Source organism: Lampetra planeri, chromosome 34 (assembly GCF_965212315.1).
Source record: "Lampetra planeri chromosome 34, kcLamPlan1.2.h2, whole genome shotgun sequence".
Lineage (NCBI taxonomy): Eukaryota > Metazoa > Chordata > Hyperoartia > Petromyzontiformes > Petromyzontidae > Lampetra > Lampetra planeri.
Window position 1 is genome coordinate 10,744,100 of NC_136140.1, and position 17,961 is coordinate 10,762,060.

Genomic DNA, 17,961 nt, shown 5'->3' on the forward strand with positions numbered 1-17,961 from the left:
CGATTGCTTGTGTTGCGATCGAAACGTCGTGATCTATTATTTTTCTACCTATGTGACTTTACCGAAAGAACCAAAGCGTATGGATTCCTGCAGTCACGAAAGTTTCAAATCAAGAAAGAGACACTGAAGTTGAATTATGATTGTGTTGATTGCTGTGTGCATGTGACTTTGTATGTGGGGAGCGGTAGTGCAGCGTTTAGCGCGCTGCGCTCTGAAATCGGTCACCCGGGTTTGATTCCCGCTCACAGCTTCCACCGGTGACGATTATCTGAACCGGTCCTGGGCCTCCCTTAGGTCGACTCAGCCTTCAATGAGTACCTGGTGCGGTGTGTGAACATCGCCACTGGGGAGACAAAGGAGATCGGGCATGGTGCTGGCCACCCACCCCCTCGTGTGCCATTATGGCCTTCGTAGATGCTCGCTAACAGCACTTGCCCCTTCGGTCTGTTAAGGCTATGCGGGGGACCTTTGTCTTTGTGTGTGTGTGTGTGTGAGCAGCTCTCCGGAGGAGCGGGACGCATGGCTCGACGTCGTGTCTCTCGCCGTGGAGGACTTCAAGCGTAAGCGCTCGACGCTCCGCAGCGTGGGGCAGGTGAGAGCTCCTGCACGTGCTGCTGCTCACCTCAGCAACAAACTAAACTCAAACTACTTGTTCATTTTACCAGGTAAGGCCCACTGAGCTGTGTAGATTATTTTCCAGAAGCGACAAAGTGGCTTATCGAGTGGAAGTTCACGGCGGACAAATACTCCGAACGCGTGATGTTGATTCTAAATGTGGAGGAAAAAAACGGAGGACCCAGAGCAAATCCACGCGACCACGGGGAGAGAGAGACACGCAAACTCCACATATACAGCAGCAGGCGTCAGGTTCGCGATCGAACGCAAGCCCTCCTGCATACCAGGCGAGGTAGTTAACGTCTCGCCACCGTGGCACCTAAGGGTGCAGCCGATGGCTCGCGGTTCGTAATTAGACTGTCCTCGTGCGCGACCTCGTCACCGGTCGTGTCTCAGCAACAGCAGCAGCAGCACGACAACTCCAGCAACAGTAAAAACACACAGCAGCAGCACGACAACTCCAGCAACAGTAGCACACACGGCAGCAGCACGACCACTCCAGCAACAGTAGCACACACGGCAGCAGCACGCACAGCAGCAGCAGCACGACAACTCCAGCAATAGCAGCAGCACGACCACTCCAGCAACAGCAGAACACACGACAACTCCAGCAACAGCAGAACACACAGCAGCAGAAGCACGACCACTCCAGCAACAGCAGAATCCACAGCATCCGCAACAGCAGCAGCACGACAACTCCAGCAACAGCAGCACACACAACAGCAGCAGCAGTACGACCACTCCAGCAACAGCAGAACACACAGCAGCAGCACGCACAGCAGTAGCAGCACGACCACTCCAGCAACAGCAGAACACACGACAACTCCAACAACAGCAGTACGACCACTCCAGAGAGAGGAAAATGCGCAGCAGCAACAGTCCAGGTTACACATCTTGATATGGTATCAGATTTTCCAGATATACTCCCGGCTTTTTCAGGCATAGTAGGGTTTACACGAATATATGGTGCTACGGTTGGCGATATGTGAACTACCTTGCCTGCTATGAAGGACGTGGGTTCGATCCCGATCCCGACACCTGCGTGTCTCTCTCTCTCTCCCCATGATCGCATGGATTTTTCTCCGGGTCCTGCGGTTTTTCCCTCTACGTTTAGAATCAACATCACTCGTTTAGAGTATTTGGCTGCTATACATTTCCACATGATAAGCCACATCCTGGAGCTATCATTTGTGGCCAAGTAACTTCTGAAAAAGAGCCACATTGCTCAGTGGGGCCTTGATAAAAATCAAAAGAGTTTACGTATGCATGTTGGACTTCTTTCGCACCAGACGCAGCCAACCATGTTAGCGGTAACATTTACCACCCACGTCACCTTCCCACTCCTCATTTGTCGTTCGCAACGAACTGGCGACGATGTAAAGTTACGTACAGAGGTTACTTTCTTTTAAACTACGACGTTTCGATCACAACACAAGCGACCGCCTCCTTTTTTCTCCAGCTGATGACGACCGCTTGTGTTGCGATCGAAACGTCGTTGTTTTTTGTAATTTTTTGAACCTATCTACGTGACTTTACCGAAAGACCCAAAGAATATGAATTCCTGCAGTCAGGAAAGCTTTAAGTCGTGAAATATCTATTTTTTACGAAAATTTTTTCATTGAGGTACGTGCACACAAATCCGCTAGAATGTGCCGGGGCTTTCAGGGGAGGAGGGGGGGGAGACAGAAAAACCGCGAGGGGGAAGGAGACGAGGGGGGGGGGGGCTTTCCAGCGCTTGCACAGATCTAGGGATGTGGGAACAAATTCCTGGGTGCTCACCCAGAGCGGTGGGGGGGGGGGGTGGTCACTGGTGGGGCAGGGGGGGTTTGATTATGGGGGGGGAAGGGGGACGGACAATCACCAACATTCTAGGGATAGATCGTGTGTGGGGAGGGGGTGACGAATGGACACACGACACATCATATTACATGCACGCGGCTTCATGAGATGGGGTTACAGACCTGTCCGCCATCCCGGGCCCATCCGCTCTCAACTGAAACGTGAATATAAACCTCTAAACGCAAAACGAAGCTCTTCCGATTGCCGCCGACGACGAACGTCGGGCGACGGAGTCCACGGAGGCGTAACGAGAGCGACACGCGACACATGACACGGCGACACGGCGACACATGACACGGCGACACATGACACGGCGACACATGACACGGCGACACGGCGACACATGACACGGCGACACGGCGACACATGACACGGCGACACGGCGACACATGACACGGTTGTCCGTGTGCCCAGAGCGCAGGCGAGGAGGGTGGCGAGGCCCGGGAGGGGGAGCCGGGCTCCCCGCTCGGCGCCCAAGCCCCGCCGTGGATCCCCGACGCCCGGGTGCCGCTCTGCATGATCTGCCTCTCCAGCTTCTCCCTGACGTGGCGGCGCTACCACTGCCGCGCGTGCGGGAAGGTGGGTCCCGCGCGCTACGCGCACGCACACACGCACACACACACGCACGCACACACGCACGCACACACACACACGCACGCGCGCTGGTTTTCTCGGTTCCGTGTGCAGTTTGTTCTCCCGGAATGCGTGTTGTTGTTGTTGTTTCCATCACGCGAATTGGATGTAGAACGCGATGAGCGTGTGAGGGAACACCACATCTTTCTTTATAACGCGGAAGCGAATTGGATATAACGCGATCGAGCGAATGCAACTGCGTCGCGGCGCGAGTAGGAATAAGCGGTCGTACGGCTGCATCATCATCATCATCACACGAGGCATTGGGATGCTGCTGGATGCTTCTAGATGCTACCCACAAGCCTCAGTCTTTGTTCGGCCTGCATAAGCATCTCACGTGTCATCGCAGACCGTGCTTTAGCCTACATTATATATGATTTATTAGAACGGAATTTTTCCATAACATGGTGTTCGTCTACCGTGTTACAGGAGAACGCACGGTATCTGTATTTACTGCTTATTTGGTATTTATGTCTCTGTTGGGGGCCGTGATTGAGAGACCCGAGGGTGATGTTGCTGATGTTGTTGAGGTTGCGAGTGTACACACCCGTCGTGTATTGTGTAATGTTATGGGGATTATGTAGATGATTTGGCTGCTCGAAATGTTTCTGAGGCAGAGCGAGCGGCTCCCAATTAGAAGGGAGCGAGTTGAAGTTCACGTTTGGGGGGTTGACTCGACCCATCATCCCACCAGGGTCTATAAAATAAGTGACGCTTTGTGGGGAAGTCAACAGTAGCTGTCCTATTGATCGACTCGATTCCAACCTAAGAATATGGAATGTCCACTCCTGGCCCAGGGTGGTGAACAGGAGGTGAGCACCGACTCAGTGCTCATTTGAGCAGGAAGTAGTACTAGTAGGTAGTACGGGTAGGTAGTGCTGCTAGAGGTGGGGGATGGTGGATCATAAGGTGGCACAGAGAGAGGATACGGAGTAACCCATTCCGCATCTATATACTGCGTGGATTATTGAGCGTATGTTATTGATGTATTCAGATATATTACCTTGTCTATTATACTGTATGTGTTATTATTAGTTGACGATAATATACAAACCGTTTGTATTTGTCGCCATAAATACGGTATGTCAGGGAGATAATTTTTTTTCGTAGAGTACACATGACAGAGACTGTAGCCAGTCTGGGACGCTGTCGCTCGGGCACCTCACGACATCTGGCCATGAATGTTCTCCGTGGAATAAAACAAAAACAACAAAAACACGGGCGGAACGCTTAAGTTCTTAAATCTCGAGTACGCTATGGCGAGGCACACGGTGCGTTAAAACGGGACTGGGTATCAATACATCGAGTACGTCGCAGCGAAAGTACGTACAGCGGGGTGTTACTTATTGATGAATGGGCTTGAAGCTCGGCCCGGTATCCTGAGTCACGGTCTCCTCTCTCGCCTGCGGGAGTCGTCGCGCGCGTTGGCTCCTCCAGTGCGGCGCAGATCGACGTGAGTGGTGTTGACGCCGTATTAGTGCACGTGCCAGTCACGTGGCAGCCACGTGACTGGCAGTGAGCCGGGGCTGGCGGCTTTGGCGAACGACGGCGCCGTCGCGGAAACATCACATTTACCCCCGCGATGTGAGATCGAAACAGCGGGAGGATTTCTCTACAATTGTGGATGTCGACTGATGATGCGGTTGTTGCTGTAATTACCGGCGAAATGTCACCGTACTCGAATTGTAATTGTTGTAGTGGGTTTACCCTCCAACACACAAGCGGTGTGCTAAGCTAGTGACTAATTGGCACGTTGTGTTTACGTAACAAACCCTTACTCATTAGCTGTGTCGGGTGGTGGCGGGTTTAGCGACACATTTATATTTACGCGATCTAACGCAAAAAAAACCCTCTGTTGTGGACAATATTGGTCATGCAAGCCCTGCTGCTCGGTGTTAAAGTGCCGATCTCTGAAGAAGCGTAGGCACGGTCTGCCCGTGCCTGTAGACAGTCCAGCTCTCTCTCTCCCCATCAGACGACAGCTGCAGCTGTGAACCCATACTACGGTTTACGCCGTATTCTTGTACAGGGACACTGAGTTTTCAGGTCCATACGGCGTACAGCCGTTTCAATACGGCAAAACATGTTTTTTGTCTATTTGTTTGTGTTTCTCCCTCGTGATGGGACTTTGTAGGATGAACGTTGAGATTTATAAGGGCACGGGGTGACCAACAAGGCCTGCATTGGTCTGTCATAAGGTAGGGCACTGATAAGGGGTTGACAGGTATGCAGCTGAACGACACGTATCTTCACCGTGATGGTCGTCCACGGACCCGCAATTATAGAGTCACTCTTTAGCTCGTGTTGATCACGGCTTGTGACTGGATTGGCAAAGTTCAGTGCAGGTAGCGTTCTCTGCTCTGTCTCTTCAGTTCACAATCAGAATTTTAATTCTTAACCGCAGGAGCGCTATACACGTTATTTTTCACAGATGTCCAGGAGGGGCACGGGCTCAGAACGTTACAACAGCAAACAACACAACAACATGATAGGAGTTCAACGTATAGGAAAGGTAAACAAATCACTTTAAAAAGTATACAAATAAAAATAAACTATTTTCATGTTACCAGGTGTAGTGGGCTCAAACGGAGACTCAAACGTACTGTTTGGAGGCAACACATTTATGAATACCAACACCAAACACAAAGGGGTAACTGCCCCTTCACCAGTTAACAACCTATGGTGGTGGTCCACCAGGCTAACGACACCAACTACACCGGGGGTAGCTACGAGGGACGGGACCCCAGCTTTGGGCCAGGTCCCGTGTCGGTCTTGTCTTCGCACGTAGGCGTAGAACGTCGGTTCTTGAGGATCACAACAGCAGTCGGTCCCACTGGGAGACCGGCTTTTATCCCCCGTGGCGGCGCTCGCTCCGCCCCTCGTCGCGACCCCCTTCTCGAACCATCGACGAGGATCTCTTCTGGACACGTGGTCCCCCCAGCCCCCCTTTTGGGGGTCCCCGGGCAGACGCCCCCGGTCACGTGTCCTCCGGGGTCAACCAGAGTGCCGTGGCCCCGTGGAACTACGTTCCCGAAGCGGCACCTCCCCAGCACCATATCCTGTAGGGGCTGGCACTGCACCCAGCGCAGGGTGCCACTGGTTGCTGTCAGTCCGTGCTCCTCGAGCCCTGCTAGGGCTGGTAACTGCGTCCGCCTTCGGTGGTGTTTGCGATGTCAGTACATCGCTTCACACAGTGACATGCAACGATGTCTCTACACGCGTAAAGCCCAACTGAGCTATTCGCTTTATAAGAAGCGAACTGGCTATCGCAAATGATCGCTTATCGAAGGGGCTTATCACGTGGAAATGTATAGCAGCCAAATACTCTCAGTAATATAGATGCACGTTGATTCTAAATGTGGAGGGAAAAAATCCACGCGACTCTACAGGCTCACTCTTCAACAACGACTCTCTACACCCTCACTCTCCAACAACGGCACATCTTCACATCTCCTTTAAACACCGCTGCATCACTTCAGCCTAGCAACTCCTGGAGCTCCCCTGCCGCACGTGACCACCGCGATTCCAGATTTAATTCGTTTCTCATCCGATCGTTGCCATGGTGGTGCCGTTTTACTTTTTTTGTTACGTTACGACCATTTCAGGCACTTGAGCGTGAAAGGCGCGACATGAAATAGAGGTTATTTCTGATTTCCGTTGTTATTTTTGCGCGGCGATGAGAGACCTTGCCAGTGTAATTGCACCTCGTCAGCTTGGCCGTCAATCTATTGATCCTCCCCTCTTTCACAGACAAAGGTGGTTTGTGTTTTGTTTGGGCCTCTTGTTGTATGCCTGGCGTGGCGCAGCTGATCGCCACAATGAGCACCTGGAGAAGGCGATGTCTCTGGCACGTTATGGGGCTCACGGTGTTTGAGAAGTTAGACTCCTGTCGGAGAAGTTACATTCAATTTTAAAAACGTCTGAATAACAAACATCATGCGAGGCAACCACAGCAACTCAACGCATGATTATTCTCTAATAATGTGCAACGGCAAACCCACGACACAACAGCATCTCGGCGGTGCTGCCCGCCGTCTCTGACCTCTGGCGCCACTCAGCCACCTCCATGGGTCACACTTCTGAGTCACCGCGGGGAGCATTCGTCACCACAAACACCACAGGGACTCACTCGTAACCACAAACATCGCAGGAACTCACTCGGGCGGCGGCCGTGCGCGTGGTGTGGGCTAGTGAGCGGCGCCGCGAGTCTCCGTGACCTATGAGCCCGGCCACCCAAGTTCGATTCCCGCTCATGGCAAACACCCGCGACAATAATTTGAACTGGATCCTCCGGTTCCTCTCCTAGGTCGACTCACCTTCAAACCTGGTGTGGTGTGTAAACATCGCCACGGGGGAGACAAAGGCGATCGGGCGTGGTGCTGGCCACCCACCCTCGTGTGCCATGCCGGCCTTCATTGGTGCTCGTTAACGGCACTTGCCCCGACAGTCTGTGAAGGCTACACGGGGGATCGTTGTCTTTGTGCGGGCTCCCCACAGATCGTGTGCCGCGCTTGCTCCGCTCACAAGTTCCCGCTCAAGCACCTCCGGGACAAGCCGGCCAAGGTGTGCGACCCGTGCTACAGCTCGCTGCACGGCGCCTGTGAGTACAGCCCCAGGGTCACGGACTACCACACACTATCGTGTGCTGCCGTGCACTACCACACACGAACGCGTGCTGCCGTGCACTACCATACACTACCACGTGCTGCCGTGCACTACCACGTGCTGCCGTGCACTACCACACACTATCGCGTGCTGCCGTGCACTGCCATGGACTACCACACATTGCCGTGCACTACCACACTACCGCGTGCTGCCGTGCACTACCACACACTACCGCGTGCTGCCGTGCACTGCCATGGACTACCACACATTTCCGTGCACTATCCCACACTACCACGCGCTGCCGTGCACTACCATGGATTACCGCGCATTGCCGTGCACTACCACACACTACCGCGTGCTGCTATGCACTACCGCGTGCTGCCGTGTACTGTCGTGTGGATCACCTAATATCTGAAACAGATTGGAAATGTTGAAATTCAAACCTCATCCCTACGAGGCACGCATGTAGCATGTCAGAACCATTCAGTATTGTTGGTCCAAAATCATGATGCCATCCTGGCAAAAGCCTTAACTGACAAGTTATATTAGCGAGTAGCACCTGTCAAGGTCGGCACGGCACACGAGGGGGTGGGTGGCCAGCACCACGCCCGACCGCCTTTGTCTCCCCAGTGGCGATGTTTACACACCGCACCAGGTACTCATTTGAGGCTTCGTCAGTTCAGATAATCGTCACTGGTGTTGGCCGTGAGCTGGAATCGAACTCGGGCAGCCGAGTTCGTAGCGCAGCGCGCTTTACCGCTACACTACCGCCACGACCAGCACCGCACGTCGCCAAAGCCCTCTCCCCTACCATCAGATTCCGCAGCTGCTGCAGAGGAGATGAGCAGGGACATCTCCGAGGTCTGCCCTGAGAGTCTCCCACCGTCTGATCTTAGGTCTTCCCTTCCTACGGGTGGCCGGGCTCGTCTCATCGCCCCCACCCAGTGCAGCCGTTTTTGCCGGATAACGTGGGCACGCCGCTCGCACGCCCGTGCCCTCTACCGGACTCCCGCACTGCTTCTTCCGCTGTCTCGGTCACAACGTTCCCAACCTCCATCTCGGACACCCCCCGGGGCTCAATGCCAGCAGCTTGTTTTCGAGCTGCTTTGTAGTCGCGAGCCGTGTTCCTGTAACATCGCGAGCTCAGCGCACGCGCGCCAGTGAGTGAGTGAGGGGTTCAACGATCGATTCCCACATTCACGTGCGCGTCCCCCCCCGCCCCACCCCCCCCCCACCCCGCGTGGCGTTTCTTGCAGCGGAGATTGGCTCGCCGAACGTCCCCTCTCCACGCCTCCCTGAGCGTCGCCACAAGGAGCGGCTGCAGCACGGCCCGCGAAAGGTGAGCGACCGCCCATCCGCTCCCTCTGCCAGGCATCCTCATCCCGGTGGCGCGGGGGTGTTGCGGGCGGTGCGGGCGGTGCCGTCAGCGTCATTTCAACTCCGAAGTGGTGGAAATAACGCCACTCGAAGCAACGCGACTCTAAATAACGCGACTCTAAATAACGCCACTCGTTCACGTTGCCCCGCGGCGTTTGTGTTCGAGTTTAGCCGCCGTGTTCCGAACGGGGTATTCATCGTCTGTGCAGTGGCTACAGCTGGCGTTGTCGCAGTTGAGCCTATTCCTACGTAAATAAAGTCCCTCGGTTAACAGTGCCATTGGTTAACGGTTTTTTGCGGTTAATATTTCGCCTCCCATAGGACCCCATAAATGACGTCACGCGATTTTGGACGCTGTTTGACCCCCCCCCTCGTCACAAGGCGTCACAAAAGTCAGACTCCCCCTCAAATATGACGTCACAAAGCTCTGCCCCCCTCCCCCGAAAACATTCTTCAAATCGCTTTAAACTATTGTCATTGTAGTGCGTATTTAATGTGGCGCTGCACTCTGATGTTGTAGGAGAAACCAATTATTAAAAAGTCTATTTAATTAAGTAGAACGTGTTGTCTATATTTATTTAAAGTTGCGCATTTTGATGTGACGTCACATTTCTCAACCCCCACCCCCCTCGTCACACATCGTCACAAATGCCTGACCCCCCTCCCCCTAGGTGCGTGACGTCATTTATGGACGGCCCCTTAGACTGACATTGCAAATGTTGATGTGACGGTAATGTGCTGACGTTATTCACGCGGGCGCCAATTTCAGCCAATCCGAGCGCTCAGAAGTGGGGCTGATCACATGCTCTCAAACAATCTGCGAAGCTCATTTATGAGCGTTCTTCGACTAGCTTTCTTTACATTAAGGATTAATGCTTTCAACATAGAATTCCTATATTCGGTCAACGGTATTATTTCGGCTAACGGTAGTTGTCGTGGAACGGATTATACACGGTTAACCGCGGGACCACGACCTAACCAATCGCTGCCTCCTCGATCTCTTTCATCAAAAGCTATCGATCGGTGCCACCCGTGCACTCGCTTAACCGATGCCCGTGCCGTGGTGCGTGGTGCGTGGTGTGTGCTTGGCATGTGCTTGGCATGTGCTTGGCATGTGTGCGGGGGCGCAACTCCACGCAGGCCGCTGAGCCCAGCGCGATGAGCGGGCCCCTGGAGCGGATGCGCGGCGGCAAGAAGCACTGGAAGTGCCTGTGGTTCGTGGTGCGGGACCGCGTGCTCTACACCTACCGCACCAGCCAGGTGCGTGGGGGGGGGGCGACGTGGGGGACAACGTGAGGCTTGCTTCGAGAGTCACCTTTATTTACCGTTTTACTATTTTACTCACCCGTAACACCACCGAGTTCATTTTGTTTAACCGCAGGGTGAGAACTCAAGAGACCAGGGTGCACAATGGAATTCAGTGCAAAAGCAAACAAATGATACTAAACTACAAAGCGTGTTTTACCAGGCAAGAAGGCCCATGTATAGCTCTTTGTAACGAGCGACCTGCCTAGTGGCTTATCGTGTGGAAATGTCGTGCAGCCGAACACTGAACGCGTGATGTTGATTCTAAATGTGGAGGGGGAAAATCGGAGGACCCGGAGAAAATTCTACACGAGAGAGACACAAACTCCAAATATCCAGCAGCAGCAGCAGGCATCGTCAGGGTTAGCATCGAACCCACGACTTCCTGTATACCAGGCGAGGTAGTTAACATCTCATAGCGACCTGGGTCACCGAAATAACGCAAGCGAAAAAAGACCATCCCATTAACAGAATAAATTGTAAATGCCGTACAAGCATAGGCATGGTAGCACATTGGTAACACGTGCGTCTCACAGCAAGGTCGACCTGAGTTCGACTCCTGACTCTGTGTGGAGTTTGTATGTTCTCTCTCTCTCCTTGTGTTCTGCGCGGGTTTCGTGTGGGCTCGCCGGCTCACTCCCTGTAGCTCATCATGAAATATCGCCACCGGTGGCCACGCTTCAAAAGTAGCGGGACCCTGCTGATAAAATAGTTTAAATACTCAGCTCGGCTTTCCTGGGTAAGTAAATAATTGACCATTAAGTAAATACACAATTTCTGCAAGCAGTTACTTAAAACAAAATCATTTAATAGAAACATTAAGTCATGTTAACGTCACACGAGGCTATATGTGTGTCCCATATCATCGCAAGTGAAGTTATCGGACTGGATGGAGAGGTCGGAGTTCAAGTTTCATTTATTAGGTATAGCCCTGTGAGCCATGCGGCTCTTGAGTCGGGTGCAACCGCAACAAACAAAATATGAACAGAGAACATCTTAAAGCGACGACGCGCAAAATAAACATCCTGGAGAGACCAGCAAATCTTCCAGAAAACAAAGTAGAGGGGAAAGCAAGCGGGGGACTCGCTTGAAGCAACCGAATCCCTGGCTCCGGCTCCGGCGTGACGCTTGCCCCACCGTGCCGGGCGGTGTGGTGGGGCTTGTACCGCGGTGGGGCACGCGTCCCGCCGCACCGCCCGTCGCTGACGAGCGTTCTGCTCGCAGGACGCGGCGCCGTGTGAGACGCTGCCGCTGGACGAGCTCACGGTGACGGTGCCGGTGCTGCCCCCGGCGCCGCACGCGGCTCACCCGACGTTCCAGCTGCTGCAGCGCGGACGCGCCGTGTTCACGTTCCGGGCGCCCGACACCGACACGGCGCAGAGGTGCACCACCACTACCACCACCACCACCATCACCCACCCCACCACCATCCACTCCACCGCCACCCACTCCACACCCCACCACAACCCACTCCACCACCACCACCCACCCCACCACCATCCACTCCACCACCACCACCACCGCCACCCACCCCACACTCCACCAACCACGCCACCACCAACCACTGCATCGCCACCCACCCCATCACCCACGCCACCACCACCCAATCCCATCACCACCCACTATCACCACCCACTATCATCACCCACTATCACCACCCACGCCATCGCCACCCACTATCACCACCACCCACCACCAACGCCACCTCCATCCACTCACACCACCACCCACTATCACCACCACCCACTATCACCACCACCCACTCCCATCACCACCCACTCCATCAAAACCCACGCCACCACCACCCACGCCAACCACTCCAACACCATCCACCCCACCACCACCCACTCCATCACCACCTACCCACCCCACCCCCACCCACTCGGCCGCTACCCCACTTATGCTATGCATTGTCAGGATTGCATGCAAGATTCAATTACCTTTGTCCTGTTTGTGTAGCCCGTGTCACGCGCTCTCGCTTGTGATGCCTGCTTGGCACGTTCACGTTCGCTACACTTTCTCTCTATCTTATCTGCACTCGCTTGCGCCATAACATCGTGCGCTGCCTCTCAAAATACACACAGCCCCAGTGCATATTCCACAGGCTGTATATGTCGTGCCGATTGGAAGGGAAACCAACAGTGATTGTCCCGTCTTGATCTGAAGCTTTCGTGACTGCAGGAATCCATACTCTTTGGTTCTTTCGGTAAAGTCACGTGGGTAGAAAATAAAATAAATCACGACGTTTCGGGCGCAACACAAGCATCCGTCATCAGGTGGGAAAGCATGCGTTCAGACGCTTGTGTTGCGCCCGAAATGTCGTGATTTATTTTATTTTATACCTACGTGACTTTACCGAAAGAACCAATGAGTACTGATTGTCCTGTGGACGGGCTCACTCCCACCCCTGCCGTAGGAATGTGGAATTTCCGCCACTGGCTTAGGGCTGTAAACAGGAGATGAGCACCGCCTCAATGCTCATCTGAGCAGGGATCACTTTGTTGTTGTTGTCGTCGTGTGCTTTATACTTTCTCGTTTGTAGCCAACCGTGGCTAATGCGAGGTGAGGCCGGGGGAAGACAGCAAACTAAATGCAAAAAGCAGCTCTAATGTAATTAGTTTTCAATCTAGATGATGATTTCAAAGTGCATAACTTCAGTGGGCTTCTTAATATCAGAAGGAAGAGCGTTCCAGACGGCCGCAGAAGCGCACCTGAAAGCGCGCGCGATGCAGTGACCGCCTGTGTTCGATGGCCAGCCAAAGCCGCCGCTCACGGCCAACAACCAGTGACGATTATCTGAACCTGTCCTGGGCTTTCTCTAGGTCGACTCAGCCTTAAATGAGTACTTGGTGCGATGTGTAAATATCGCCACTGGGGAGACAAACTCGGCCGGGCGTGGTGCTGGCCACCCCACCCCCTCTTGTGTCGTGCCGGCCCTCAATAGGTGCTGCTCGTTCACAGCACGTGCCGCCAACACTCTGTTAAGGCTACGCGTCGTTTTTTTTTAACACGTGACCACTCTGCGTCTCCTCTCTTCCATGACGCGGGCGCGAGGCTGCATGACGCAGTCCCCGAGTGGGGGGGGGGGCACGGGATTGTCTCGCTTGGCCCTGCGTGACCGACAGCGCCAGCTGTGTCCTCCGGGCACCGCTCTGCCCCTGGCCATGTGTGGCTGTGTGCCCGATGGCGGGCGTGCCGCCATGGTGAAGCATTATGATAATGTGTCACTACAGACGTATAATGGTGACGTGGCCACGCCTGCTACGATCGCGTGTAATTATAGACTCGCGGTTGTAGCGTACGCCGCGCAGCTGGGCAAGTCGATGAATGTGCGGCTACTGCATGAATTGTGCATCGGTGTCAATGCCTGTGCAGCTGTGACGTAGATTTGCAGATACGATGAAGTGTGATTATAGACAACGATGTGCAGGGATGACAATCCACTGCCGGATGAAGGCCTCGCCAAGCCACCGCAGTGTCTCACGGTGCTGCGATTTTATAAATCCACCTCGCACCTGAACACGAGCTGATTCCATCGCTCCATCTCTGCAGCAGACGTGCTGTCAGATGCGCTCCATTCCTTTGGCTGCCACTGTAGTTAAACTACTAAAACTAAACCATTTTTTAGCAGGTAAGGCCCACTGAGCAATATCGCTCTTTTTCAGAAGCGACCTGGCCTCAAGTGATAGCCCAACGAAGTGGGTTATCACGTGTACATTTATAGCAGCCAAATACTCTAAACGCACGTTTCTAAATGTGTGATGGAAAAACTGGAGGACCCGGAGAAAAATCGACGCCACCACAGGGAGAGAGACATGCAAACTTCTAATTTCCAGGCTTTCGGGTCGAGATCGAACCGACGACATCCTGCACACCAGGCGAGGGAGTTAACATTTCGCCCACCGGCTATCATCCCTCTCAGGCCACGTGTTCTGCCCGAGATCAACTTTTCTTAACAGTCGCAACTACGTCTGAACGCGCGCGTGTTCTCAAATCCGCGGGTTCCTCTCTTTGTTTCTGTTCACGCTTCCTACTGCGCTTTTGATCTTTGGTTTCCATCTCCATCATCAGTTGCCACGTGACCGATCCGCACGACATCGCGGGTGATTACGCACTGCCCGACCGCAAACGTTCGTCTTTGAGATGCGTTCGCACTGCAAAGTCCCGCTTCCAACATCTCCGCTCAACCTGCTGTCACCCACCTCCGTTTCATCATGTTATGGCGCCACGGTGGCTGTGAGATGTTAACTACCTCGCCTCGTCTACAGGAGGTCGGAGGTTCGATCCTGACGCTGACGCCTGTTGTATATTTGGAGTTTGGGGCCGTCCATAAATGACGTCACGCACCTGGGGGGGGGGGCAGAGCTTTGTGACGTCATCTTTGAGGGGGGGTCTGACTTTTTGTGACGCCGTGTGACGAGGGGGGGGGGGTTCAAAAATCGTCCAAAATCGCGTGACGTCATTTATGGACGGCTCCTTTACTAAAAAAAATCACATACAACGAGTTTGCTGATCAATCGAGGACGTCTGTTGGAGAGACACAACTGGAAGAGAGGAACGCGCCGGGAGCGTCACTCACAGAGTCGCGGCGGCCCGCAGCTCGCGACTCTGTGCCGACAGCTCGCTGTTACAGCGGGTGGCTGTGCTGCAGCAGCAGGCTGGTTCCAGGAAGCCTGACCTGTGTCTATGTGTGTACCTAGGGCAGTCGTTGTAACAGCGGGCCCCAGAACGTGAGCAGATCGCTCCAATCGCACGTAACGTATTTCGCACGCGCGACGCACCGCCAGAAGAAGACGCGCTTGTGCTCTCGCCTGTGTCCCCTAGGTGGGTGGAGGCCCTGCAGGAGGAGTTCCTGTAGCTAACGCCCGCACCACCGCCCCCGCACCACCGCCCCCGCACCACCGCCGGCACCACCGCCCGCACCACCGCCCGCACCACCGCCCGCACCACCGCCGGCACCACCGCCGGCACAACCGCCCGCACCACCGCCCGCACCACCGCCCGCACCACCGCCGGCACCACCGCCGGCACCACCGCCGGCACAACCGCCGGCACAACCGCCGGCACAACCGCCCGCACCACCGCCGGCACCACCGCCGGCACCACCGCCGGCACCACCGCCGGCACCACCGCCCGCACCACCGCCCGCACCACTGCCGGCACCACCGCCGGCACCACCGCCCGCACCACAGCCGGCACCACCACCGCCCGCACCACCGCCCGCACCACCGCCGGCACCACCGCCCGCACCACCGCCCGCACCACCGCCGGCACCACCGCCCGCACCACCGCCGGCACCACCGCCGGCACCACCGCCCGCACCACCGCCCGCACCACCGCCGGCACCACCGCCCGCACCACCGCCGGCACCACCGCCGGCACCACCTCCCGCACCACCGCCCGCATCACCGCCGGCACCACCGCCCGCACCACCGCCGGCACCACCGCCGGCACCACCGCCGGCACCACCGCCCGCACCACCGCCGGCACCACCGCCGGCACCACCGCCGGCACCACCGCCCGCACCACCGCCGGCACCACCGCCCGCACCACCGCCGGCACAACCGCCGGCACCACCGCCCGCACCACCGCCGGCACCACCGCCCGCACCATCGCCGGCACCACCGCCCGCACCACCGCCGGCACCACCGCCCGCACCATCGCCGGCACCACGGCCCGCACCATCGCCGGCACCACCGCCCGCACCACCGCCGGCACCACCGCCGGCACCACCGCCCGCACCATCGCCGACACCACCGCCGGCACCACCGCCGGCACCACCGCCCGCACCACCGCCGGCACAACCGCCGGCACCACCGCTGGCACCGCAGTCACCGCCCGGGGCTCCACTCTCGCCGCCGTCTGTACGGCTACCGGCGCGTTCCACTGCGACCAGGGGGCTCTCACAGGCCTGCGGTCGTTTTTGACGGTTTTGATTTAACCGCGAGCGTTTTAAAGACCTGCCCCTTGCGCCACGGCGGCCATCAAGAGGAGGGAGGTGTTGACGGCGCGCGATGTCACCGGCCCTGCGTTTGTCAATAAAGATTGTCGCAGAGCGCCACGCGGGGACTCCGCTTTTGTTGAACGACGGCGACGGCGTAGAGAGTGCCGCGGTTCTCAATCGCCCCCCACCCACCCCCCATGCACCACCGCCACCCCTCTCGACCATACTTCAGCTGCAATACAGAGAGGGAACACGTGCACACACTCGTCAACACGTGTTAGTGAGGCATCTGTTTCACGTTGTGTGTGAGTGTGATTTGTGTTTGTAAGGCACAACAAACTAAACACAAAAAGCAGTTTTAATGAAATGTAAAACTCCATTTTTCTTCACCTGCCTCCCGTGTTTTCTTTAGTCAACACCACGGCGAGAAGCCGCCGAACGGGCCCCGCAGTGTCCCCGCGGTGTCCCCACGGTGTTTCCTCACGTGAACAAACTCTCCGCTGTGCCCCCCTCCCCTCTCTCTCTATGCACAGCGGTAGCCACAGTTGAACCTTATGGCGGGACCCTGGGGTCCCGAATAAACGGAAGTCAAAATCGTAATTTTTATTTTATTTATTTTTGGCGACTCCGTCTCACCGCGCACATAAACGCCGCGACCCGCCTGGCGCGAATCATTCTGTTGTGTCACGTCCAAGCGCAGCAGCGAGGACGAATGCGCAGAAGAAAAAAAAACTTTTAAACTTTGATTAGCGCATCGTGTCGAGCTCGTCGAGAGAAATAGATCCCCGTATTGTTCGCCTTCAACAGACATAGAATGACGTCGCAACGCAGTTGATGCGAGAGCCGGGGGCTCATGGGACCCCTGGGTCCCGCCATGAGGTTCAGTTGGCAGCGGTGGCTGTGGTCGGGAGGGGGGGGGGGCCTGGTGGGGGCGGGGCGGGGGGTTGTGTGGCATCGACGGAGGTGGCCGAGTGGGTCAGAGGTCAGAGCGCTGAGTCGGCACCGTCTGGTGACCCCGGGGTGCTAATGCAGGTGACGGTCGGCGTTCTGTCATCACACCGGGTTCTCGCAGGAGCAGTGAGCCGATGGGTCTCGGCCTGATCAACAATGACTGCACACAAACAAACAAAAACACATCACTGAGGAAATGGGAATTGACAATATCAGCTTGATTGGCACGTGCCACGGGCATCATCACGTGCACGGCGCCACGTTGGCTAGGAGATGTTAACTACCTCGCCCGGTATACAGGAGGTCGTGGGTTCGATTTGAACCCGAACGCCTATTATATATTTGGAGTTTACGTGTTCTCTCTGAGGACCCGGATTTTTCTCCGGGTTCTCAGGATTTTCTCTCCACACTTATAAACACGCGTTTAGAGTTATTTGGCTGCTTTACATTTCCACATGATGATGACGAGCCACTTCGTTGAGCAATCACTTGTGGCCAGGTCGTTTCTGAAATAAAAGAGCTAGACAGCTCAGTGGGCTTTACCTGGTAAAATAAAAAAAATACATCGTTTAAATATACTGCGCAGAGAAAATGTTGTTCTGCACCTCTCCGGGAATTGACAATATGAGCTTGACTGGCACGTGACGAGCATCCAATTGCCAATGGGAGAGTGGGTGGGAGAGAAAGAGTGC

General features: G+C 55.5%; 1 protein-coding gene across 1 annotated transcript in view; it reads left to right on the top strand.

Annotated features, from left to right (window-relative positions):
• LOC144729960 (uncharacterized) overlaps positions 1–16,430 on the top strand; it is a 64,839-nt gene extending 48,409 nt beyond the window's left edge. The window contains exons 21-27 of the mRNA XM_078610388.1: positions 499–592; positions 2,869–3,033; positions 7,585–7,687; positions 8,949–9,031; positions 10,210–10,329; positions 11,599–11,756; positions 15,199–16,430. Coding sequence (XP_078466514.1) covers positions 499–592; positions 2,869–3,033; positions 7,585–7,687; positions 8,949–9,031; positions 10,210–10,329; positions 11,599–11,756; positions 15,199–15,232 — 757 coding nt within the window. The 3' untranslated portion in view covers positions 15,233–16,430. The remainder of the gene's footprint in view (positions 1–498; positions 593–2,868; positions 3,034–7,584; positions 7,688–8,948; positions 9,032–10,209; positions 10,330–11,598; positions 11,757–15,198) is intronic.
• Positions 16,431–17,961: the final 1,531 nt, after the last annotated feature.